Source organism: Astatotilapia calliptera, chromosome 19 (genome assembly GCF_964374335.1).
Source record: "Astatotilapia calliptera chromosome 19, fAstCal68.1, whole genome shotgun sequence".
NCBI lineage: Eukaryota > Metazoa > Chordata > Actinopteri > Cichliformes > Cichlidae > Astatotilapia > Astatotilapia calliptera.
In genome coordinates, this window is record NC_137440.1 from 27,358,289 (window position 1) to 27,383,938 (window position 25,650).

The 25,650-nt window shown below is 39.3% G+C and overlaps 2 protein-coding genes across 2 annotated transcripts; one reads left to right on the forward strand and one right to left on the reverse strand.

Annotated features, from left to right (window-relative positions):
• Positions 1-27: 27 nt before the first annotated feature.
• LOC113012743 (snake venom 5'-nucleotidase-like) lies at positions 28-8,408 on the reverse strand. Its single transcript, XM_026153059.2, has 9 exons — positions 7,995-8,408; positions 7,592-7,811; positions 7,122-7,310; positions 6,755-6,952; positions 4,969-5,123; positions 4,669-4,777; positions 4,418-4,567; positions 3,529-3,729; positions 28-1,488 (listed from the first exon to the last, which is right to left on the reverse strand). The coding sequence occupies exons 1-9, from the start codon at positions 8,370-8,372 to the stop codon at positions 1,331-1,333; spliced, it is 1,758 nt and encodes a 585-aa protein (XP_026008844.2). The 5' UTR covers positions 8,373-8,408; the 3' UTR covers positions 28-1,330.
• A 10,419-nt stretch (positions 8,409-18,827) lies between these two features.
• Positions 18,828-21,647, forward strand: htr1b (5-hydroxytryptamine (serotonin) receptor 1B). Its single transcript, XM_026152241.2, has one exon. The coding sequence runs from the start codon at positions 19,323-19,325 to the stop codon at positions 20,454-20,456; it is 1,134 nt and encodes a 377-aa protein (XP_026008026.1). The 5' UTR covers positions 18,828-19,322; the 3' UTR covers positions 20,457-21,647.
• The last annotated feature ends 4,003 nt before the right edge of the window (positions 21,648-25,650 follow it).

Sequence of the window (25,650 nt, forward strand, 5' to 3'; positions counted from 1 at the left end):
AGGACACAAATGACCAAGGCAGGGAAATAAACAGCAAAAGGAAAGCCTTTATTGGGCTAAGGAAAAATCCATAGTACACAAAATCCAAAACCTACACTTGAGGGAAACCAGAAGTATGAATAATGAGCAGCAGACCAACAGATAGGGGATAAGCAGGCACCAGGGTGGGTAGATAATCACAAAGGACAGACAGGAGGAATAGGGAGACAAGACTTGTGGAAAGGAATATAAGGAGGGAAGGCAAAGGCACTGTCAGCTGCATTTTCCAAGTGGTCCAAACAGTGGATTTAAATTGGCACAGTTTTTAGATGGGATACCCATCCTGATGTAACCCAACTTATTTATCTGGGCTTAAGAAGAACACTAGGAATGCACTAACCTGAGGCTGGGTTTATGTCTAATCAGTCAGTTTGAAGATGGCATTTGATTGAGAGAAATGTAAAATATTACAAGCTTAATAGCTGACTGCTAATAAAGGAGTTATCATAGCAAGCAAATACATATCACTATACTAATATTTCATTAAAGAGCACAATCATTTGCCCACTAAAGTTAAGTTTATGTTGGAATGACTACAAGATGAACAGAATGCACAATGAATAATAGATTTTCTTTTGGTATTTTCAATGTGTAAAAATAAAAGTAGGAAAAAAATCCTTAGAATTTTAAAAGCACTTTTGTAAATATGAATTTTAGATGTACTGACAAATTCATGAACTCAGTGCAGATGAATCTTTCAGCTTTGCATATATGCAGATCAAACAGGTCCTCATGACAACAAATCACTGGCTTGTTTACAAGTCCTCACAGTTTCTACACAGTAATGCATTCATGTTTGTAACCCGATGAAAACATCATTCTTTTTAAAGATGACGTGCATTCTGCCTGACCACAGTTTTTCAGGCATTTGAATAATGGTAATTAAAGAAAATCATTTGGAATAGTTGTTGCTTTGTGTGCTTTTTACTATCCACTGTTATTTTGTAAAATAATCTCATTCAGAAAATTGACCAAGCTTCATACACTCCCTCGTCTTTCAATCAGTAAGCTCTATCATTCAATATAACTTTGCTTTTTATATTTAGGTTGTTTCTTTTGGTACATTTGTGTGTCGGTTTGAGTAAACAAGACTGTCGCTCATGCTTTTTTGGGGGGTTGCTGAATCGTTGTGGGTTATAATAAGTTTCAACCTGGATGCTGGCTACCCCGAGGCTGAACCTGTAATCCTGTTGTCTTCTAGTTAGCTTTGAGGGCAGCGAGCTGAAAAGACAGTTAACCAAGTCCTGGAGCTTTTCAATTTATCACAGTTTACCAGAGTGTAAAAAGCCAATCAAAGTGTCACAGACAGACACAGACTCAGCAGCAACAAGCCAATACTGTATGAAGCAATGACAGCAGAGTTCCTGAAAGTGATGCGGCCTTCTACTGCAGGGAACACGCGCTTCATGTCAGAGATGTACTTGGAAAAAACGGTAATGTCCAAGTCACCTGCAAGAAAAGGCAAATTTTTTTTTTAAAAAATCTCAAAGTGGCATTAAATGAATCAATATTACATCATTAAAATACATAAATAACATCTTCATGATGCTCGATTCTCGATTTCAAGAGTGATTTTTGTAAAATTTAAAGAAAACTGCAGAAACATATTTCAACGATTTAAACATCCCTGCTGGAGAGAATCCCAAGAGTAAAGATCGAGAACTAAAGAGTTTACAGGTACAGCAGGCTTTGATTTGTTGTTCATTTCTGTCTCTGAATAATGGGTGGGAAAAAAAGTTAAAAAACAAAACAAAAAAAATCCAACCTCTGTGTGAAAGTTTGCCACAGTTAATATGAGTTCTTCAACCATCCTCAAAAACAATGGATTTCTATGTCCCTCAGCAGATCATCAGCTTTTCAGGCTTAGAATCATAAGTGTTAATACAAAGCGCTACGGCAAAACTGTCCAATGGTTGTTTCAGCATTTCGATAAACTGTGCCAGAGTGCCAAAAACCCTTAAAGCAATGCTGGAAATGAAAATGTCACAAGCCACATCCTGCTATTCTTTTCTTCTTTAGTGCGGCCTTGAGGATAACAAAAACTTTTCCACTATACCACTACAGAGATATTTTACTGCAACGTGTGTTGTCAAGTTTAAAAACAACTGCAGGACTTTGAGTCACAGAATAAACTCTTGAGAGCAGATGTTATATGGCTGCGTTTCCATGTGTGGTCCATATGTTGTTTTTCCCCATTTCCATGCGTTTCACAGACAAGTGCGCCACAGTTAATTCTCAGTGTCCGCTCGTAAAATGTTTCTCACTTTAGGCATTATCAGATGAATTCATCCATTTTAACATGGACAGGATGTTAGAATTTCACTTTAGACAATCCAGTTAATTCATGAAAAGCACTGTCTAGCTCCTTCCTGTGATGTTTTATTTAAAAAAACATTAATGGTCATGACTCAGGTTGCATTCCACCAGGGAGAAAAAAAGCAAGGGACAAATGACTATGAAACATTAAAGTTTGCAAACCTTTATAACAGTCTGCCAAGTCTTGGAGTGATTGCTAAATGAGCTCTTTTCTATTTATATATTTAGATTATATGTATTTCTAAAGGGAGTGTGAGTATGGAGTGGACCACAGCAGCAGAAACACCTTCAAAGAAGAAGTCTAAACTTGGATGCTTCAAACACACAAGTATTCAGTCTGGCAGCGAAGACGATATAAAAAATCAGTACCCAAATTTAGTATCACAAGTGATAGTCTCAAAACAAATGTGATGCACAAATATGCACAAATAATCATTATTCGTGCATCAGTTTTAAACTCAATTGCAATCTTTGCTTCCCACAGTTACACAAAAGTGATATTTAAAATGCACGCTCCTCCAATGCAATGCAAAGAAACAACAACTATGTTAAAATAAAGATATGCAGATATCCTTTGATTGTGTTTTTTTTCCAAAATACTTTGGCTTCACGATAAGAACAAAATGTATGCAAAGAGTGCGGTTATGTCAATTGCGTGGAAATACCATTATCTGCAGTTTGATGGATGCACAAAGGCGAGGGAAAAACAACAGAACAGTTGCTAACGTGACTTTTCCAACATCGAACATTAAAGCGAGCCCATAGGGCGTGTAAGCGTATCCATCCAGCTCACAAAGGTGCACTGAAACTTAACACGTTTGCATTCGATTTGCCAAAGACGTGTATCCGGTAACCAAGATGAGTAACGAAGGTTTCGTGACAAAAAGATGTAATTCATTTTCCAAAATAGAAAAACTTGTGCTTTATGCAAAACAAGGAAAGGGGAACTGTAGAGGGATCTCACAGCTGCCAGGTACTTTGCTACGAGTTGATTATGATGTTAGGGATGTTAGTGTGAGGTTGACCTTTGACCTTTTGAATTGAAAATGTCATTTTTTAATGAGGTCAGTGTGATTTTTGACTAAGAGGATGCTGGTGCTGGATGCAGTAAAGGTCCTTTTAAGTGCCTGAGGTAAACTGCTTATAAATTTAGAACAAGAGTCTGCCACCCACCTGAATTATGTTTCAGTAACTCCCTCTTAATCATTGTAAAGTTATCGCCTCCACCCACCATGTATGAAGGCATGACCACGGTGTATGTCTTCTGTGGGTCTAATGGTTCATACTTGGGCACGCGGCACTCTGTGCAGAGCAATGACAGCGATGCTACACGCTGGTTCACTGGCTTGGAGAGGTCGTACTTCACATGAATGCCTGGAAATTTAAGGGAAAAATGGCATAGTGTTTACATTTATATAAAGAGACTAGTGTGTCCTTGTGGCATGCGATGCAATGACAAACTCGACCACATTCTTCACACGTTTCACTCTCTTTTTTACCACTTGTTGTTCTCTACAACTCTCGGCTGCAGCTTTCCAGCCACACGTACAAAACAACAACAACAACAACAACAACAACAACAACGTCAGGACCCAGTTCATTCTTCTTTCATGCAGGGGAGGCGTGATGAGCTGACTGAGCTCAGCCTCACCCCGCAGCCGCACCACGAACCACGCCCCACCACAGTCCTGTTTACTTAGAATTAGTAAAACACAAATTAAAATACTTTTGGGAGAACATCAACAGCATTTTATGTTTAGTGTAAGGCTGGAGACAGTGGGTTGTCTACTAAGATGAGACAACCAACACTACCTCAACTACCTCATAAAGCCACTGATTATTGTTTTCACACTGCACTAAATACACATGTGCATTACGGTTACTTTAGGAACTGATTCATATAACATGCTATTTAATGTCCTGTTACAAAACTAGGCACACCTGCAGCTGAGCAATGCTTTCAGTGCAACTTTTGTAAGCACATGTTAGATATGTATTTCTAACCCTTTGTTATAAAGATAAAGATTATTAAACTATTCTGTGTTAGCAGAGGAGCACAGACCTGAGACCTGAAGAAATTCTCCAGTCTTTCTTCCATATCTGTGAACAGAGTGTTCAAATGCCTTTTTTATTGTTGAGCCTTTTATTTGGACCAAGTCACAGGTTCCTCCAAATGGTAACACGGTGAGGATCTCCTCCATTGTTATGGAGCCTAAAAGGACAACATATAAAGGTAAATAACAGCAGATTACAAAACACTTCAAGGTGAATTAAGAACTCGGCAATTCTGCACAAAGGAAAAAAAAAATCTACCATTTCTGTAGCGTTCGTCTATCGCTGTCCGTATGCCCCCACTATTCAGCATACACAAGCTTACATGATTCCACTGCTCCCCAGTTGAATGCCTCATATTGTGATACACCTGTAAATGCAAAAGAGACGTATTATATGACAGAGAAATTCTCTTTGCTTCTGGCTGTTTGTCGTCACCTTTTATCATCATAAATATCTGTTATGATCAATCACCTTCCTTAAAAATCACGCAGTCCTTTTATAACCACTAATTCACACTTAACTCATGTTAACTAAGTGAAAAATGCCTGTAACTTTTACCATGGCATCACAGATTAGGTTTCCCAGGTTACACTCCCGAAATCGGCACTCTTCAAATGACCCGTTGAGGTAGACTAAGGTTTGGCCCACATACTTAGTCGAGTATTGAGCCAAGTCTGTTTTCCACTTATTAACATCAGCAAGGATCTCCGCATCTGAAACAAAACAAAACAAAGAAGAAGAAAAAAAAAACACAGATCGTGACTGTTGGAGAAAAAAAATCTAGATTATTGGATTTTGAGTAAATCCCTGAGAGCAAATAGATAATCCTGGAGCTCTAATGAAGAATTTACACAAATATGGTAACATTGCATTTGTAAAGCAAGGAACAACTCCACTTTTTCAATATGAGATTGCAAATCATAGTTACAATGTCATATTGAATGACATATTGCTGCTGTAGCCATCTGCTTCAAGGTTCAACATGTCCTGCAGATCTTGGTTGTAACAAGTGGTGATTGTTACTGTTTCTGTCTCTGTAAGCCTGGCTGTACGGGAAAGGAAGCTTAGGTGGGAAAATCCCAATACATCAGCATTTTCTATAATAGTCAGCCGAGTCCATGTGCCAACCAACCCACATTCAACGTCACTTAAATCACATTTCTTTTTCACTCTGGTGCTCACTTAGAACTTCAGCAGGTCATCTTAACCATGTCTACATGTCAAAATGCACAGATTTGCATTTCTTTTTAAGTGACCTTTCTCACTGTCTCTCTTCCCCTGTTTTTCTTCTCCTTCATCTTTCTTTCTCCCTTTCCTATCCCCTAGGTATGTCTGTCCTGTTTGTAACAGCTGAAAATAAAATAAAATAAAATAAAATAAATAATAACAACAAAAGTCGATCAAATGGACCAATACGGCAAGTCATGATCCACTTGGTAAAGTAAATCCATTGGGTATCTTTGTTGGCCTTCAGACATCAATTCTGACGGCTGAAGAACCAAACAGGACAGACAAAAAAACAAAACAAAAGCAAAACAAGTCATTGGATGATTAGATATTTGTGTTAGTGAGCAGTTGTACCCAAGAAAGTGGCTGCAACATATATTCATAGATTATATAAGATATAAGGTGCTAACTAGTTTAATTTAATGAGTATAATACACTTCATTAAACAACAAGAAGTATCTTTCAAAAAGGTAAGTAATGTTAAAGTTCTTATTTGTGTGAGCACATGTAAACTTTTACTAGAAAATGGATGTGATGGGAGAGCCTGAGTCCTGTGTTGTGTTTTTGTTATTCTTTTCATACTGAGACAAATGAGCTAAAGCAGTTTTTACCTCTATGTACCACTGGATGTTCAACTGTCAGCAAAGGAATTTAACACTGAAGATTTGTTGATATTGTGATGAGTCTTGGACAATGCAATTTTGCCCCACTTTGCTGTAAGTATGTGCAAACATTTTCCACCACTCAAGGATGGGTGTGTGCATCAAAATCCAGTAATAACAAGTTACCTGGTAATGTAAACAAATATGAGATAAGAAATGATCACTAAAGTTCATGTTCTGCGTCAGGAGCAGGAATGCTTACTAAAGAGCTTACCCAGCTTTTAAAAAAGTTTTCTCTCTCTTTCAGAGTAATTTAGTCTCATTGCCGCTTCTGATTATATCCAATTTCTTTTGTGTTCACAGAGATAAAACTTTTGCCTCATTTCCCAAATCCTTAATACACTTCCAGGAACACTGAGAAATTTTAACATGATAAAATCTTATTTGGTTCAGTGAATGGTTTCGACTTTTCAAACAGTAACATGTGTACAGTGTAATCTGATATTTTAGTCTACCTTGAGGTATGCTGCTGTCCATTAGGATGGGATTTCCAACGGCTTTGATGACATTGCCAGCATCATCAAAAGTCACTTTTAAGTGTCCAAGATATTTCCCAAAGGCGTAAGCCTGGACCACTGGCACGTCTCTTCCATGGTTGGATTTTACTATAAAAGGATATGGGCCAGCTGGCACTTCGGAAGATGGGGGCGTTCCTGCAGAGAAAGAAAATGTTGTGGTTTGTAGCCTTAGAAGCATGCCATTCCTTTAAATTGGTTTGTTGCATGTGTGAAATGCAGTTTTTGTGTCTGGAGACAGCTGGATAAACCCAACCCGCTCTGGATAAACACTATAATAAATAACAATAGAACAGGATAGAGATACCTGTGTAGAGGAACGTGTTGGTATGCCCTCCAACAACAACATCCACCCCTCTCACGCGTCTCGCTATGTCTTGATCCACAACAAAACCAGAGTGTCCCAGGGCAATGATTTTATTATAGCCCAGACTTTCCAGCTTATTTACTTGAGCTTGAAGTGACTCCACCTCATCTTTGAACTTGAGATGTTTGCCTAACACGCACAGGAAATAGGGGACGGATGGGTGCAAGCAAGCAGTGCACATTTCAAAACACTGGTGAATAAAACGTCTAAATACTGGATAACAATTTGAAAGTTGTTATTACAAGGCAAGACATCTGGTAATGTAGCTGAAAACACCAACAATCAGCGACGCTTTATAAAGAAAGAGAGTTTTATTTGAGTGATATTATCCTGATTGTGATCCAGCTTCATCCACGAACTGGAAAAACAAAGCATGGGCATTGGGCGGGACATCATTGGAACAGATTTACCTGGCCTGGATAAGAATGGCGTCTCTGCTGAGGTATAGCCAACCACAGCTACTTTCTCTGAGCCCACACTGATAACTTTGTAGGGACTGTAGTATTTATGAAGCTCTGCCAGGGTTTGGTCGGGTTTAATATTTGCACTGACCACAGAGAAATTTATATTCTGGAGAAAGGGTTGAATGAGACCCTCCACTCCATTGTCAAACTCGTGATTTCCAAAAGCCTATGTGACAAAAAAAAGAACTTCAACTACTTTATTAACTCATTAAATATAATGATTTACTAAAATTTAAAAATGAACACATAATTGACTTTTTAAAGAAACTTATCTTCGAAAAATACAAACTTGAACCACTTTAACACACAAAAAGTTTCCAAACAACATAGAAATTAAAAGAATACTTGCCATAACATCATAACCAAGTTTGTTCATAAAGTGTGCGGCTTCAGCGCCATTATAGTAGTTGAACCAGACAGTCCCTTGGAATTGGTCTCCAGCATCCAGAAACACCACGTTCGTCTCTTTTTTTCTGATCTCGGTCACTTTCGTGAACCTCCTGGCCACACCAGCGAAGCAGGGACGCTCTGCTCGACACTTTCCCGAGTCCTTGCCGGTCTCCTCGATTCGTGCATGGTTGTCATTGGTGTGGAGTATTGTCAGCTCGAAGGTCGACGCTCCGCTCCAGCAGTTTAAAACGAGGCAGAGCGAGGTCAAGAGAGCGCGCAAACCCATGATGTCTCCGTGCGTAAAAACCGCATTTGTGACCAAGAATGTATAGCACATTGAAGGAGGCGTCGGCTTAGTACAGAGGGAGGAAAAAGTCCAGGAAATTCCGACATAGAAAATTAGTGAGAGAAAGCGTTCTGTAAGTTTTATAAACTGTCGTTTTGTCTTTTGTCGTTTTATTAGACTTGAGTACTGATTAGCAGAACACAACAGCTTAGAAAGTTTGAGGTGTGTGTGTCTGTCCAGGTGAAACAATGTCAAGTTATCAACTTTTAAATCTATATTATCTTGTTTTTTTAACATTATCCTTGACTGGGTCAGGCTGTCACATACAGCATCTATGCAAAGACACAAGCTGCATGCTGTCATTCCAGTACACACAAGAGTAATGTTGTACATGTACAACATTACTCTTGTGTTCTGTAGTACTGACTTCAGTATGTTTTTTATCCTGTACTTTTGTACATCACATAACACAACATGACATAACTAACCACACTCTATTGTTTAAAGTGTTTTCCAGCAGTGAATGACTTCTTACATTATGCAAACTGCAAACTGTATATTCTGACCATTGAATGTCGCTCAACATGTGTCCTATATTTAAGTTTCTCATTGTACTCCAGTCCAGCCTTCAGATCATTCAAAGCAGTGAAAGAAATCAGATTTCTTACATGCCCTTCACCCACCAGCTCCCCTTAGTGGACAAATAAGGACAAAAACATTTAAAAGTGATGAGTTAGAACGAACGAGCACCGTGACTCTCTCTCTCTCTATCTATCTATCTATCTATCTATCTATCTATCTATCTATCTATCTATCTATCTATCTATCTATCTATCTATCTATCTATCTATCTATCTATCTATCTATCTATCTATCGATCGCTGATAACATTTTTTTGTAATTATCATTTATTTTTTAATGACGAGCAAACTTTCAGGATCTGGAGCTCAGAGTGGGCAAATACTCTTTGATGAAAGTGAGTCTTCACTGGAAATGAGCAGAGAAGTGTTTTGTTCATGCAGTCTCATGCACATTGTTCCTGAAATGTGTAGCTCCAGTTCACATATCCTGCATTTCTAGCACGTTTCTCCAAGCCTTGATTTTTAGATACTGCTGATAAGCTGATGCAATTTTAGCCATGCTTGTTCCAAACATGAACCCTGTGTCTGTCCTGCTCAATAACCTCTCGTTTTAACACTCCCCGAGGCTTCACCCGCACCAGCACTGATGTGTGCTATTAGCACTTGTCTGCCCACAGAGGATTAGGCTGCTCACCTCTTCATGCTGTCACCCCACGTCTCTTTCACCACACAAGCCTCACACATAGAGCGTGTAAGCAAACATACACACTCAAAATCAGACAGCCTATACCTCCAGGAGGCAGTAAATCCAGTAAATCTCACCTCACATACTTACATTATAAGGTCTTATTCTTCTCCACATATCTCTGAGCGGCATGCCCTTAAAAATGTTTGCAGTCTGTCTCCCAAGCTAGCCCTCCTTTCATTTTAAAATGAGGCCATCTGTGACACTGTAGTGGCATGAAAGAGAACGATGTGCATTGTGCATACTATTCTGCATCTTACTGCAGAATCTTTACCACTTCTAAATGCATCTTACCTTTCCTGCTAAAAGTATGGACTGGTTCCAGCTTTTAAAAGGGCTGATAAAACCAGTTACTGGTCAAAGTGAATTCCCTATCTAGACATTCAGTTTTTAAATGGATTTGTCTGCTTCCACTTCAGCTAAAATGAGTCTGACCACAGTAACACCAGCCTTAGCAGTCAACAGTTATCATCACCACTTAGCTCTTTTCCTGTCATATTTTCCTCCAAGGGAATAAAAAAAGTGATTTACACAGTGTATTTAGAGCTGACGTTCTTTCCTCTTTTGCCTCAGTCGCATGCTGAAATGCTTCACTTCAGCGACCTACAGAATCTGCACAGCGAGGGTCTCCTAAAAAATGGGACACATCCCTCTAAAAAGTGGCACAATCCCCTACATGGTGGCGATCACGCCTTCATATGATCATCGGATTTGGAAAGTTTGAGCTTAGCGAACCTCCAGTTGTAAATAGTACCTCTCCCAATACATTTTTAGATGGAGACCTTCGAGAGCCGATTGGCAGAGCAGAAGGCACCATATCCCATCAGACCCGACTGGAGCACGCTGCAGTGGGACGCACTCTGCCGCTCAACATGTGTCCTATATTTGAGTTTCTCATTGTACTCCAGTCCAGCCTTCAGATCATACAAAGCAGTGAAAGAAGTCATCAGATTTCACTCTTGCACACATCATTTTATTATATTATTATTTCTGCAATATTTAATTGTTTTTTCTCTAATTTATGATGCAGACTCAATCCATAAGATCATATTGTGCTGTATATATAGATGCTTTCTTTTTCCTTTGCCATGCTCTTTGGAGTAGTAGAAACTCTAATGTGATTCCAATATAACAAATAAATCTGTTACATAATCTCTAAGAATAAGAAAAATAAGTATTTTTTGTTTGTACAAATGTATAAAAATATGCATTTTATGATGAACTATCTTATGGAAATAGATTTCAGGTTACTTCAGTATTATTCATGTAGCACTTCGGTGCATATCAGGTCTTAATACAATAGCTCTTCTTTGTATGAGCTATGTATATTTACTTCAGCAGTTGGGGATTATTTAAGGCTCCAGTTTCCAAACGTGGCTGACCTAGCTGCTCAGCTTGGTCACTTCTCTTGTGTCTCATGTCATAAACACTTGGATAAGAAGGAGCAGTTCCCCGCAGCAGTAATTTTGGGTAGGTGGAGAGGGAGGGTTGACACTCACGACAACAAGGGATCTGCCCTGGTTCGGGTTTGCCCCATTTGGCCTCGGCTGCTACAGCTGTCATTAATCACGAATAAAAAGAATTGACCACAATAACTAAACGGTTGCCTCAAAAAGTGCTCTTGATGGACTTGATGGAGAAAGTGCAACTATGTAAGAGTGAAATTAAGTGTCTTTAGCAGGTCGACAGAACAGCCTGCTCTCAATTACTTTTGCAGCATTTCAATTAAAGCTGCACTAATCTGTGTTTTCCTCCCCAACCATTCAGAGCAGTTTAGTCTTTCACACCATTGTTTTGCATTTCTGGGTGTATGTGTTGGATCACTCATTTCTGAAAGGAAATGAGGAAGGAAGCTGTTTTCAGTGAGAACAAAACAAACCCAAAAAGTACCTACCAACTAGAAAATGTTAGTTTGATAAAGTTGGTGACTTGAGATGACTTTTTTTTTTAAAATAGCTGATTCCATACTCCCATAATTTCATTGTACATGTACAATGACAATAAAAAGGCTATTCTCTCTTAAATGTACTAGTCAGCAGGAGGTTGATTTTTAAACTGGCTAGTCAGGATGTATCACCGTTCAATCAGTTAAACTGAGGTAAACCCATGAAAAAAAAACTTCTCTCATATATTGTTTCAAACAATTGATTATGTGAGGCCTTTAGAATACTTACGCAATGCTAAAGCAGAAAATCTGGCTTAAAAAATACCCATGTATGTGTGGATGGAGCCACAGTCACCAGCCGAAAGTCAAAAACTGTGTTGCTGGCTTTCTCTGTCTCTCTCTGTGCAAGGTCATCTTTCTAAGAGAAACGTTCAGCTGTAAAGGTGTTTGTGTGACTGCAAGTTCATTGCAAGCAGCACTTTACTGAATGAACATAATAAACTTGGGTATGACACCAGGTTTGATGAATGTAGACGATGATACAATCTACCGAGTCCCTGCACAGCTTTAATTCTTTCATTATTTGTATCCATGTTGCATCTCCTTGACACAGTCATGAAGGACATCACACAGACTACACTCCTGCTGCAATAACTCAACTAGATTTTCTTTTAAATCTCTGTTGGTATAGACATTTTGTGTCACACATTTAACCACCAGCTAATTTCATTTGGGTTTTTGTCTGTTAAGGATGGCTGAGGAATAAAAAGCTTTTAAACAGTTCAACAGTCAAACTCTCTTTTATTCCCCTTTTTCTTAACAGCTGGAGTTTTGTTCAGCATAGTTACAGTGAATATTAGTTGGTCAAACTAAAGGCAAACTCAAGCTAAGGTAAAGAGTTAAACTGGAGAAAAATAACTAAATAAATAACTAGGTTTCTCCATCTTAAAGATAAACAGCCATGGAAACAATTCTGCAGCCCCGCTCCAGCAGGGCTCCTGGCATCACAGCCTCAGTGGGCTTCACCACCATGACCTAAAGGATGTAGTCAGTATCCTGGCCCACTCCAGGAAATAACAATTAAGTAAATATTTGGCTATCTGTCCAGGGAGTACTTCACCTTTTGCCCAACAACAGCTGGGATAAGCTCTAGCCCTCTGGATTGGATAAGTGGAAGAAAATGTTTCTCATTTAAAAGACAATTTCAGTCTTTTGTTGTGTCTCCCTCCCCTCACCTGCAATTGGTTGTGGCAGATGGCCCCGCCCCTTCCTGAGTCTGGTTCAGCTGGAGGTTTCTTCCTGTTAAAAGGGAGTTTTTCCTTCCTGCTCTTGCCAAGTGCCTACTTTTAGGTGATAATTTGATTGTTAGGGTTTTTCTGCATTATTGTATGATGTTTACCTCACAATATAACACACTTTCTGATGTGCTGTGCTACCATGCGTTTAGAGATGAGAGGAGATAACACAAACAGAGTCATAGAAATCCCCCCATGCTGCTACTGCTGCTGCAGTCAAAGTGGGCCACAGGGAGGCTTTTAACACAGAAAAATCAACCAGGAAACAAACAATACACCGCTTTATGATTCTGGTAACATTGTTCAAATACAAGGTTTGAGTGCACCTGTGTGTTTTCTGCTTATTTAATAGAGCATTTCCAAGTGTCCTTACATAAATCTCACAGTCAGAGCTTGCAGTCTCACCAGAGGGTTGATCCAACCTCACCTCAGCTGGTGGTAACATAGTTCTCCACATTTTTGGGTAAAAGTGAGTATGTGAAAAACACAAAAAAGCAAAAACGAGACTGCATGTTTTGTGTAAACAGTGACAACACTGGCTGGGTTGTGTCCAGTTCCTGTGCATTAGCAGTGCCAGTCAGTCATGGTCAGTGAAGGGGTACAATCATGAACTCACAGGAGGGTCTGTTTTGGACTGAGTGCTGCCTGAGATTACTCTTTACAGAGCTCAAACACAGAGGAATGCCTGCTGCTTGTCAGTGCTTGTACTGTAGGGGAATTCAAGTGTTAGACACCAGAAATCACAACGCTGTTGCAAATTAAATAAAGGCTTTCTCTAACAGATGCAGTCAGCTCTCCCTGAATAAAAAAAAATGAACACTAAAAGCAATTATCAGGATCACAATAATGCAAATTGCGAATTTGGTTTGAAAAGGTGTCAGAGGTGTGTTTGCATGCCTTAGGAGTAAAAAAAACCAGCGATAGGTAATGTTCAGTCTCCCCAGAACTAAACTCACATTGCTACAAGCTCATTAAGATTTTATTACAACAACAAAAAATAAATAATTATTTTTTTTCCCCGTCATACATCAGTTGTTAAAATTCCTGTAAATTCAGACAAATACACACTTTATCTCCACCTCATGACACCGTCACGGTATATGAAACTCTAAATGTAGCTCAGGTGTCTGACACAAATGCTTTTGCTCGTTCTTGACCCTTTTTTATGACATTGAAAAGATTATTTTTTATTTACATTTTTGCACACCTTCAAGGATGGTGGAAAACTTCTTGTTTTGGTATTTTTCAGGACACTCGATGTATTTGCATTGATTACTCAAGCTTAAAAAAATTTGTGTTTACCCCTGTAGAAATAGTTTATTCTGATGGGAGGTAAATCTGCATATTTAACAAGGTTAATGGCTAGTGATTTATTGCTTGCGCCGCATTAGCATTTGCATTTACTGCTTAATGCTGTAACTAGGTAACGCAGCCACTAAGTGGAGATGCTTTTTGTTTTGTTCTCTCAGCTTGCTACACGTGTGGTGCAGTGGAACAACCTACTGACCTATGAGCGCTGGTGCAAAAATACATTTTGTGAGTTTAAATACACACACAACGGCAAAACTAGAATGTTATACAGTCATCTCATATACATGATCTGTTGTGTCTCAGCAAGAACATCTTTGATTCAAGCCCCAGGCAGAGCCAGGCTTGCACTACATGCATGTTATGACGTTGGCCAAAGACTTTAGACTTGTTTTTGCTCATGTCTTAAACGGTCAGCTCTTTCCTTCCTAACTGCTTTAATTCTTCATCAGATACATTCTTCAAGGTGTTGGAAACATTCCTAAGAGATTTTGCTCTTTTGGTTTTCTGCTGTTGTAATCCTCCCACTTCAGAGACTGACATGACGAGTGTTCAGAGATGCCATTAAGCATACCTTATTGTATGGAGTGGGTATTTAAGTCACTGTTACAGTTTTTGCTCGTTGCTTGAACACTATAAACCCATGCTTAGACTAAAGTAACACAACTTGAAGCTTTTGTTACCATACCTCAAACACATGTACCCATACCTTAAACAAAAGTGCTGCTTTGCACTCTGGTTGCAATTATGCAACACACTTACTCCTTTATGCAACACACATGGTCCTGCATGCTACACTCTATTTCATACATAAGACACTTCGTTCAAAAATGAAATTTCAGGGTGCCATTTGGAAAACACATGTATCCAAAATACAAAACACATCGGGTAATTGCAACCACTCAAATATACACCTGAAGGCACTTACTTGCAAAACTGAACACCAATTAGCCAACCACAAAAAGCCCTCAGTTTAGCCATTTCAAGAACTTTGCAAGCATGGATGGAGGGAGAGCAAGAGGAAGAGGAGGAGGAGGTCAAAGAGGCCATGCACGGACCCATATTTCTGATGATATAAGAGCAACTTTGGTGGACCATGTCATCAACCACGGCCTGACTATGAGGGAAGCTGGGCAGAGAGTCCACCCACATCTAAGCCGCTTCACAGTGGCATCTGTAATAAGAAAATTCCGACTAGAAAACAGGTCTGTCTTCATCTCACTGCCTTCTACTCCACTCAGATGGTTTTATAGTACTGTTCTACAGTATATCACCATATCAAGTGTACAGCGTACTGCAGGGTGCTAATGCTCCTTTTGCAGCCAAAGTGGTAGTTTCTGTGAAACATACCATGATTACTTATATTGAAGTACAGTGTTGTACAGTGGATGATACAGTATATACAGTAAAGTACTGTAAGAAAAATAAGCAAACCGATGACAATATGTGGTTGTATTTCTCTAGAATGACTCGAAGACCTTCTGGGGGAGGACGCCAACGCCTGTTCACACAACGGCAGGAACTTGCCGTTGTGGACCTAGTGAGGGCAGACAATGCCATCCGTCTCCACCAGCTACGAAAGCAAATACTTGCAGACAGGCAAGTGTTCAACAACATAAACCATGTGAGCATCACCACCATCAGACGCATCTTGGGAAAACACAGCATCACCATGAAGCAGCTCTACAGAGTCCCATTTGAGAGGAACAGTGACAGGGTCAAAGGACTTCGAGCTGAATATGTACCAATATGCCTTCCAATGAACAATGGAAATCAAAGACTGCAGTGCTTTATATAAAGTAGACTAGTGTGTTCCCCCTGCTCTGTAAGTGTTTGCATATGATGCAAGTATGTGTCATTTTGTCAACAGAGTTACATTTTGACAAAGGAATGTTAGGTTTTGATAGCAGAGTTTAGGTTTTGAGAGTAGAGTTTCAATTTGGTGCAGATGTGAATGGTATATTTCCCAGTGTTGTGTCATGTTTACTTGTGTTTAGGGTTTTGGCACAATGAGCAAAGTTTTGCAAAATGTGTTCAGGCAACGGGCAAAAACTGTAACTTCCTATCAGCTTGAAGCAGTCTGACCAGTCTCCTCTGACCTCAGGCATTAACAAACCATTTCCTCCAGAGAACTGCTGCCCACTAGACATTTTTTCTTTTTTGGACCATTCTCTGTAAACCTTAGGGCAGACTGTGTGGGAAAATCCCAGTAGATCAGCTAGACTGGCACAAATAATCATGCCGCACCTAATCATTTAGTCGCTTAATCAGTTAACTCACTGCCCTTTCCTATTCTATTGCTCAGCTTGAACTTCAGCAGGTCGTCTCATTTCTCCATGCCTAAATGCACTGAGATGCTGCCACGTGATTGGTTAGATATTTGTGTTATCTTGCAGCTGAACTTTTTATTTTATAAAGTGACTGATGAGTCACTTTCTAGGCAATCATACAATCTTAGTAAGCAGAAATGGAAATTTTAGCACATGAAATACCTCCTTATTATATTAAATAAATAAGTACTTAAATATTGTTTAGAGGTTTAATTGCTAAACTTAATTCACATAAAAATGCCACTTTAATATCTGAGACATGATCAGTTTTGTTACGTCGTCTATGAGTTTTAGGGAAAAGTAGTAAAAAGAAAATGCCACAAGCTTTATTTGCACTACAATATTGGCCCAGAACTTCTCCTAACAAAACCACCTGAGAACTGCAGACAAAGGTGGTCTAATGTGAATCGGAAACCCAGCCAGCAGAACTTAAGTCAATTTCAATTAAAAGTTTCTGATGAGGAAAATGTATAATAGTGTAGAAGGGTGAATGTGACATCAGTTTGAGATGAGAAAGGAATATATAACAGCAGAGTCATTGCTTTGAGTTATTGTAGTTTCTCAGTTTGGAAACTTAACAGTGCTCTTGTGTGTGTGTGTGTGTGTGTGTGTGTGTGTGTGTGTGTGTGTGTGTGTGTGTGTGTGTGTGTGTGTGTGTGTTAAAGTACAGTTTATGTATTTCCAGACCTGACTGAAAAGCTCTGATATGATGCTCTAAATGAGAGCATGAAGTTCACAGCCTCACATGCAGCAGTGACTCTGTGCCAATATCAATGACAGCTACTTTCACACATCAGAAGTGTCAAAAGAGGAAGTGCTTAATGTGTGTGAACTCTTCACCCTTCATCTTGCATCCATGAATTGAAAATTAGCATCGCCACAATGTGAAAAATCAGCGTAAATACTTGATGTCACAAGTCCTCGTCAATACTAGAAAACAGTGTGCAGATACCTTTATTTATACAGCACTTTAAAAACATGGTTTTTGAAGCTATTTGATTGAGAAGCAAAATCAGGATGCTCAGAGGCTGAATAAAATAATAATTAAAAAAATGTTCTGTGGTTGAATAATTCAGCTGGTAAAAATGGAACTTCTTGGGGGGGAAAGCTGTAACCGGACATTCAAGGTCTTGTTTGTCAGCTTGGATGAGTGCCTCATCCACATGCAGTTTAAATGGTCCATCCAAGTGGGGTGCAAACAAAACAGAAGCACAGCACAACAGTGATTTGATGCTAACAGAAGCTGGCTGTAAAGTAGACAAAGTCAATTTTGCTCTTTTTGATGGCTTTTAGCAAATCAGTCAAAAGATGATGCCATGGTCAAAACCTTGTTGGAAAAATAATGCTAATAACAAACTACAAGCTCCTTTATAGTGGTAGAAACAGGGAACTACTTGATGGCTAATACCTTGGCATCAACAGGTCTCGCATGACTTTGGCTCACAACCTTACCAAGAGATGACATGTTATGTTATTTTGCAAGATTTAGCTATTCGTAAAAACACAAAACACAAATGTGGTAAAGATGATCTTTCTAGGCACTACTATATACCAGCACGTCATCCAAAAAATCAGCACAACGTTGCAGCTCATTAATAACCATATTTAAAAGTCACTGAAATGTAGCCAGTGCATTTGGCACCAAATCCAATGATGGTATGCTTACAGTCTATAAGGACTTAATGGGACTTGGCAGTGCTCCTTTAATAGATCAGACTTCCTCTTATACTGCGGTGCACCAGCTTGGTCAATATGGTCTCCAAGGCGAGGCCATGGGTAAGAATCGGACTTACTTTAAATCTTTGTTGAATTGGATTTTGGATCATCTACATCAATATCATGTTTGATCAAAGTTGTTTTAGAAGTTGTGTCCCTAAACAAAGATGGACAACTTCAAATGTAACCAGTGCATAAAACTCCAATATGGTTGGTTAAATGAGAGCATTTTGCACACTAACTGACTTGGCGCATTGAATTATTAACATTCAATACTAATGACTTAAGATTTATTCATACTTCTAATGGTTCATTAATTACCTATAGTTGTATGCTTTACAAAGTTGGATGTTAAAAGTTGGTGTGGTGACAACAGCACATTTTGTCTTTTGTAATCCAAGATGTTTCTTTATATATATATATATATATATATATATATATATATATATATATATATATATATATATATATATATATATATATATATATATATATATATATATGTATATATATATATATATATATATATATATATATATATATATATATATATATATGTATATATATATATCTGGAAGGGTATGTGGCAAATGGGAAACACTGGGCACTATGACCCAGAAGGCAGTCTACTCTTCAGAGAGAGAGAGAGAGAGAGCTGTGATCGGTGGCGCTTGTTTGATGTCAGAGTCTGTATAAAATCGAGACTCGGGGTTGGCTCAGCATTCAACCACAAGGGGCCTGCAAAGGCATAGCTCTCGAGAACCTCTGCCCTACATGTGGATTATTTGTGACATCCTCCCAGATGTTGGGTTATCAGGGCGCACTGCTCAACATTTATGCACAATACTTTTTATTTGTTGCGTGCTTCCACAGTTAGGAAGTTTTCTTTTCATGGCTAAAACCCGGAGAAGTTTTCATTTCTGCGATGAATGGATACTTGCCTCCATATTTCGACATCTGCGCATTAAAATCTGATGTAAGATGAAAAAATGAAGAAGAAAAGAGTGAGTTTTTCTGTTTCCACTGTGCCACTACTCTGAACGCATGGCACGGATGAGGCAACGCTAACGACGAGAGAAAGCTCATTCAATGCCAGACATCAGAGGGTGCAAATAAAATATGATAAAAGTGACTAAAAGTTATGGAGCTCTCGGGTCAAGTCGAGCCAACTCAGCCGGTCAACACCACAAACGACAGTTTTACTACAAATTCATCCATTGTGGATGAGAGCGCAGAGAGTCTCGCCTATCAGATCAGCTTGGCTGTGATTCTCTCGATTATCACACTCGCCACCACTTTATCCAATGCCTTTGTCATCGCAACGATTTCCCAGTCGAAGAAGCTGCAAACTCCCGCAAACTTTCTGATCGCTTCTCTGGCCGTCACTGACCTGCTGGTGTCTATCCTAGTGATGCCCATCTGCGTCCTGTACACCGTGATCCACACTTGGACGCTCGGACAAATAGTTTGCGACATCTGGCTCTCCTCGGACATAACGTGTTGCACTGCGTCCATCCTCCATCTGTGCGTAATCGCTTTGGATAGGTACTGGGCCATCACTGACGCAGTGGAGTACTCTAAAAAGCGCACAACGGGAAGAGCGGCAGGGATGGTGGCCACAGCCTGGGTCATCGCCATCTCCATCTCCCTCCCGCCTCTCTTCTGGAGACAGGTGAAAGCGGATGAATTAACAAGCTGTAGCGTCAACACAGATCACATTTTCTACACCATTTACTCCACTTTTGGGGCTTTCTACATCCCAACCTTGCTCCTCATTGTCCTCTACGGACGGATATACGTGGAGGCTCGGAAAAGGATCCTGAAGCAGTCCCCGAAGAAGGTTGGGAAGAGACTAACATCGGCTCACCTGGTCTCCAACTCCCCTGGGTCCGCGGCGTCCACTAGCTCTCTGCAGTGCGGGAGACACGACGCTCCGTCCAGCGACACCGGGTCTTCAACGAGCGAGAACCAGGTGAAAGTGACGTTGTCCGATGCGGTTTTGGAGAAAAAGAGAATTTCAGCAGCAAGAGAACGAAAAGCGACGAAGACTCTGGGGATAATCCTCGGCGCTTATATTATTTGCTGGCTTCCGTTTTTCATCTACACGTTGCTGGTGGCAACATGTGACACATGTTTTAACCCCGAGTTATTTGACTTTTTCACCTGGCTGGGATATCTCAATTCCCTCATCAACCCGATCATATACACCATGTCAAACGAGGACTTCAAAAAAGCTTTTCACAAACTCACGCGCTTCAGATGTTGCAGGCTGTGAGCTGCAGCACCTCCGGTTACTGACAACTTTTGTTTATGTGTCTATTTTCTTATATGAACTTCTGAAACAAGAATCCTTCAAATAATAAGCTCTCTGTGACTCACAGGCATTATGAGGATGTGAAAATGGGACTTTTTTCATTTGAATCGGGATGGAGATGAAAAAAATGCCAGTTTTATTGAACAAAAAAAGAAAAAGTGGTGAGAAATTGTTCTACATAAAAGGCATAGTTGTAAAAAATATTTCCATTATCTAAATACATTAAAAAAAATTCTAATTCAATGAAGCCATGATGAGGAGAAATGCCAATTTAGAAAAAAGTAAAAAAAAAAAAAAGAAGCTTGTTTTTATTTACAAAAGACCTGATTTAGTATTTAATACAAAGAGAAATCATTTGTGAAGATAGGCATTTTGCACATTGAGGGTGGTGGTGGGAAACTTCTAATTTTTTTGACACTGCTTCACTTTAACCTTTCACATATCAGTTAAGTGATGGATTATTCTGTGTGGATTCCTATTTGGTTGGTAAAGTATGTTAATGCAGTGCATAGCACTTACTCCCATGATGCCTGACCCATTAATGTGAATAAGCAGCAGAAATCAGGAGCAACAGACATGATTTTGAATTCATAAATACCTTTTGGATAAATGACCCTGGATAATTTTTTTTGGGATTATGTGAATACCTGAAAGCAAGGTTGCCGGTTCAGTTATATGTCTATGTATGCTGAAAATAAACATAGGTTTATATTTTGATCATAGTCTTGGGCCGCTCGATGCTGTGGTTATCTTTGTTTAGAAAGGCACACCCATGCAGTTGAAAGGAAGAGTGAGAAGTCTGCTTTCCTTCTGGGGCTTTAAGAAAAGCTTCATCTGCAGCTGATATTAATGCAGCAAAGCTGATGATCACTCATAATAAATTCAATTCTGCTGAACAAACTTAATCTTGTTTAACTGTGCATGGGTGGGCCTGTTTTCTGCCACATTCAGTCTGTTTCTTCAGTATGTCCTGTTCGTGTGTCACATGGTTTCCCCATCTTATGGCCGCATAGAGTGATCTGAATTGTAGAATCTGGCTTGCAGAGCTACATAAAAAATGCTGAAGATCTGCCAGCATAAAATGAAAACAAAGTTTGTTGCTCTAGTATTTGTTCTCATTCAGAGGCGCTGTGTAATAAAGGCTTTCAAATATTTGTCTTTGAGTAAGAGCTTTAATGCAGTTCTTAGTAAAGATGAGCCATGCTGGTCCTTTCATTTGTGTTTTGCCATGTTTATATTGTGGCAGATGACTTGCAGTTTTCTCCCTGTTGTGAGGTGTTACCTTGAAATCTAATGAGAGATTAGAGTCACGGCCAGAAAACATTATGATGACATCAAAATTGAAATCCAACAACCTCTCGAGGCACTCGGAGATGTGGGAAAGCATTAAACAGCGCGGATCAATGTGGACAAGAGGGTGTCGTTTCGCATCACTTCCTCCTCATGTTTTAAGGTTGCGCTGCAGCTCGCTGCTGTTTGATCTCCTCACCATCTCCCTGCCCTTCCTCTGCCGCCTTCCTGCAGGAGAACAAGTCTTTGCTTTCATAGTTCAATAAGTCATGACAGCGAGCGCAAGTGATGCTATTCTAGTGTACTTCACGTATGCAGAAAGGGGCACTCATGTTGTCAGGACACATGGAAGCACACGCGCTGACATCTTTTGGCTTTCCATATATGAATTTTAACATGACCCATAACACTTGACAGAGGATTGCACTTGAACAGGAAGTCATTCAGAGAATTTTATACAATTTTCTAAGGCAGACGCAGGTGCGTTCAAGACTGACACAATGTAGTATCTGTAATCTATATATTTAAAGACTTTGCTTGTGGTTGTGACTTTCACATTATTTATGTTTCCTAAAGGGAATCAGAGGTCTTAACTCCATGCAGAGATTTCAGGAACACGAACTAATGTTGTAATAATAAATATTCTTTATTCAGTTCTACAATAAATGCTTTTATTGAAACTATTTGACTATAAAACACATAATAAATACAAAAAGTCTCAAAATTTTGGTCAGCTAAGGATAAGACGACGAACAAATTGAATAAAATGAACTGAGAAACACTCTTTACCAGGGCTGAGCTTTGGGTTGAGCTTTGCCACAAAAATAAGAAACATTTTCGTGCTTGTTCGGGTGCAGGACAGAGGAAAATGTTGTCCCCAAAGGGAGTTTTTTAATGTTTCAACCTACAAGATCTTCATCAGACAAACATCCATCTGAACACAAATTATGCAACATTCTAAACAAAACTGAGTGCAGTGTGGATATTATGCATGACAAAACACAAATATATGCCTTACACAGGTATTATATTATAGACAATCTGCATTTAATGAAAAAGATCTTTGCAGAAAAGGTAAGATATGCTCGACTATGCATGCTATATATCATATATGAGCTTTTCTTTGTGGCATACAGTATATTTGTACTGTGCAGAGGAATTTAATTGCACACAATGGGGGTTATGCAATCAAGTACAAAGTACAAGTTGAGCTTTTGGTTTTCTTGTCTGCATGAAACAATTCTTCCAATTGTCAGACCAGTGAAAAAATTTAACAAAGCATACATGCAAAGTATAAAAATTGATGCAGCGGAGCCAGAAATATCTAGCAAAGATTTCAAAAACTTGGCACTGGCACCGAGCGTAATGAGAACTGACAGCAGACAGATAAGTTGGAGATTTCAGTGTGTTATACTAGGCCCAATTCCAGTCTCCAAAGGCCTAAGCTCTAAACCCCCAAAGACTTAACTGACTTCACCTGAAAAGCGGCTGAGTGCAAGAGACTGCAAAGGCTCAAAATGCGATTCGTGGGAATGGCACAGCGCTGTGGGACGTGTCGCGTAACTTCAAAAGGACAATTCCAAAACATTTTCGTTCTATTTTAGGTTTGAGACTTTTACACTTTCTTACTGGCCAAGGAACTTAATGACCACCTGCCATTCAGAATGGAGAAGACATACAGTAATGGGCTAATGTTGGAGTTGGTTTACTTTTTCTATTTAAACTCTATTAGACTATGGTAATTAATTCTATTTAATTCTTATTTAATTACCATTTTTTATGATTTTTGCTTTGCTCTGCTAACTCTGTATTTGACTCCATAACTTTGTGACCTGTGGCTGTTTCCCTCAGACAAAGTTGATCTGTGTGTGTGTATGTGAATAAGGGGCTCATAATGTTTGTGAGAAGCCCTCATGTACCTGATGAACTAACAACCCAAAGCCCTCTGGGTGCCCTCTGAGTGCAGATTGGACGCTCAAATGTACTGCCATGCAGCTAGCCTCAAGTAGAGATAAACAGCAGGTTACAGAAGTCTGGTACCTACAATGCCATCATGTATGTGCGTGTATGAGTGGTTCCCCCCTAAAGTCAGGATTCCTGCAGCATTTTTCACATACACATTACCTTAAACATTTTTGCTGTGTCATTGTGCAGTGTAGCACAAAGCCACATACTGTAGTGCTGAATGGAGGGACAGAATGATGCAGAGTAGAGTGGATTCATAATGCATCGCATAAATCTATCTTGCAATTGGTTGTTGATGTTTAAAAAGCTTTTTTGCATGATACATGTACCGTAGGTACAGTTGCTAAACCAGTTGCAGAGCAGCACGCATCTGTGATTAACATGCTACGACTGCATTGTGGAAGCAAATACATTAATTACACACACCCTTTTTTTCTATTTCCATTACTAATCTGCCACATATATGCCTGTAGAGAGAAGGACACCGGTGATGTAACAGCTAGTGAGGCCGAACACATGGATGATGAACCTGTAAAATATTCCTCGACTGAATCTAGTTTTGGTTAGCAGCTTTATCGTTTCACTCTTTCTGACAAAGGTTGAACGAGGTTTGAAGCATTCATCACCTGAAAAAATGGAGGCACAAAGGGCAATCTGCTATTAATAAATTATCTCTCCAAGGTGGTAATGATTGACCTTGGCAGGAAGGAAAACGAGTCACCTGTGCAAGCCATCTATGCGGTGACATGAAAAAGAAAGGAGATTGATGGTGAATAACAATTAGACGTGGGCTCTTATATTAATGTTTAGCAATCCTGATTCTGAATCACTCAGAGATGTTACAAATGTGACACTTTGTCGTTAACATGTACTCGTAAAGGTTTGCAGGAAATCAGTGTGGTTTACCTGTGAATGTGTACTTTTTGAAACGTGTCCACTGCCGTTTTGCATATTATGTTTTCTGGTTTTATGCTTTCTGGAATATTCATGTATGGTTAACCTGCTGTACTCATGCTAATTTCACAGCCACAGTAGTTTAAAATCCATCATGTCAGATTAGTTGTGAATGAAACCACCTGACAGGGCCATAAATCTGCACTCCAACATCAGTTTCTGGAGATAACAGCGAAATATCGAGTTAAATGCCCACAAACATTAAACAGATCTCAGTTCATGCGTGCATAAAGGTGTCGCTGATGCACCCCATGTTATTGCCTATGGTTATCACGTGTGTGTCAAATCACAGTCTTCATTGATGCATGTTTGCTCCGTGCTTCGTAGCATATCTGTGGCTACAAGCAGTTTATCTGTGTTACAGCATAGTGGCTTAATTTAAAGGTCCTGCAGTATTTTGCATTAAGGAGATTGGGGCGTAGTGTATTTGTAATAATGTCATCATTCTGGTGGTGTGACTGTGTTTACACTTGTAGGACTACTATCAGAGCTTAGCATATCTGTCACACTTAATATAAGCTTTTACCTGACAAGCAATACATCATCAAATTAGCCAGATAGTGACATAACAAGTTCACATACTGCTGAAGATTGGTTGCTTTATGAACCATCCATCTACACTGTGTGTGCATCACTGGTAATGGCTGCTCCATTATCACCTAGTAACAGCGTGATCTATATTTACTTTCTCATTCTCATTTGAAAAATCTCATAATTCAAAATATTGGGTGTGTTTAAATCCTTAATAAAGAAGTTCTGGTAACTTTCTGCACAATTTAAACTTCATTAAACTCTTCTAAACTTTTACAATTTCCTAAAAAAGCTGATAAAAAAAGCTACAGAGCTCTGACTCTGCAGAGATGATTCTTGGTTATTTGTATCATGCAGCATCGTAAATGTTCAAACACAAATCAGCTGTATAAATTTTCAGCATTAACATATTTTT

Excerpts from the sequence above, each read along its gene's own strand:
- htr1b (XM_026152241.2), top strand. The coding sequence starts at position 19,323 with ATGGAGCTCTCGGGTCAAGTCGAGCCAACTCAGCCGGTCAACACCACA.
- LOC113012743 (XM_026153059.2), bottom strand. The coding sequence starts at position 8,372 with ATGTGCTATACATTCTTGGTCACAAATGCGGTTTTTACGCACGGAGAC. Across the intron at positions 6,953-7,121 it reads CAACACGTTCCTCTACACAG|GAACGCCCCCATCTTCCGAA; the intron begins GTATCTCTATCC and ends CTTTCTCTGCAG. Across the intron at positions 4,778-4,968 it reads ACCTAATCTGTGATGCCATG|GTGTATCACAATATGAGGCA; the intron begins GTAAAAGTTACA and ends TTGCATTTACAG.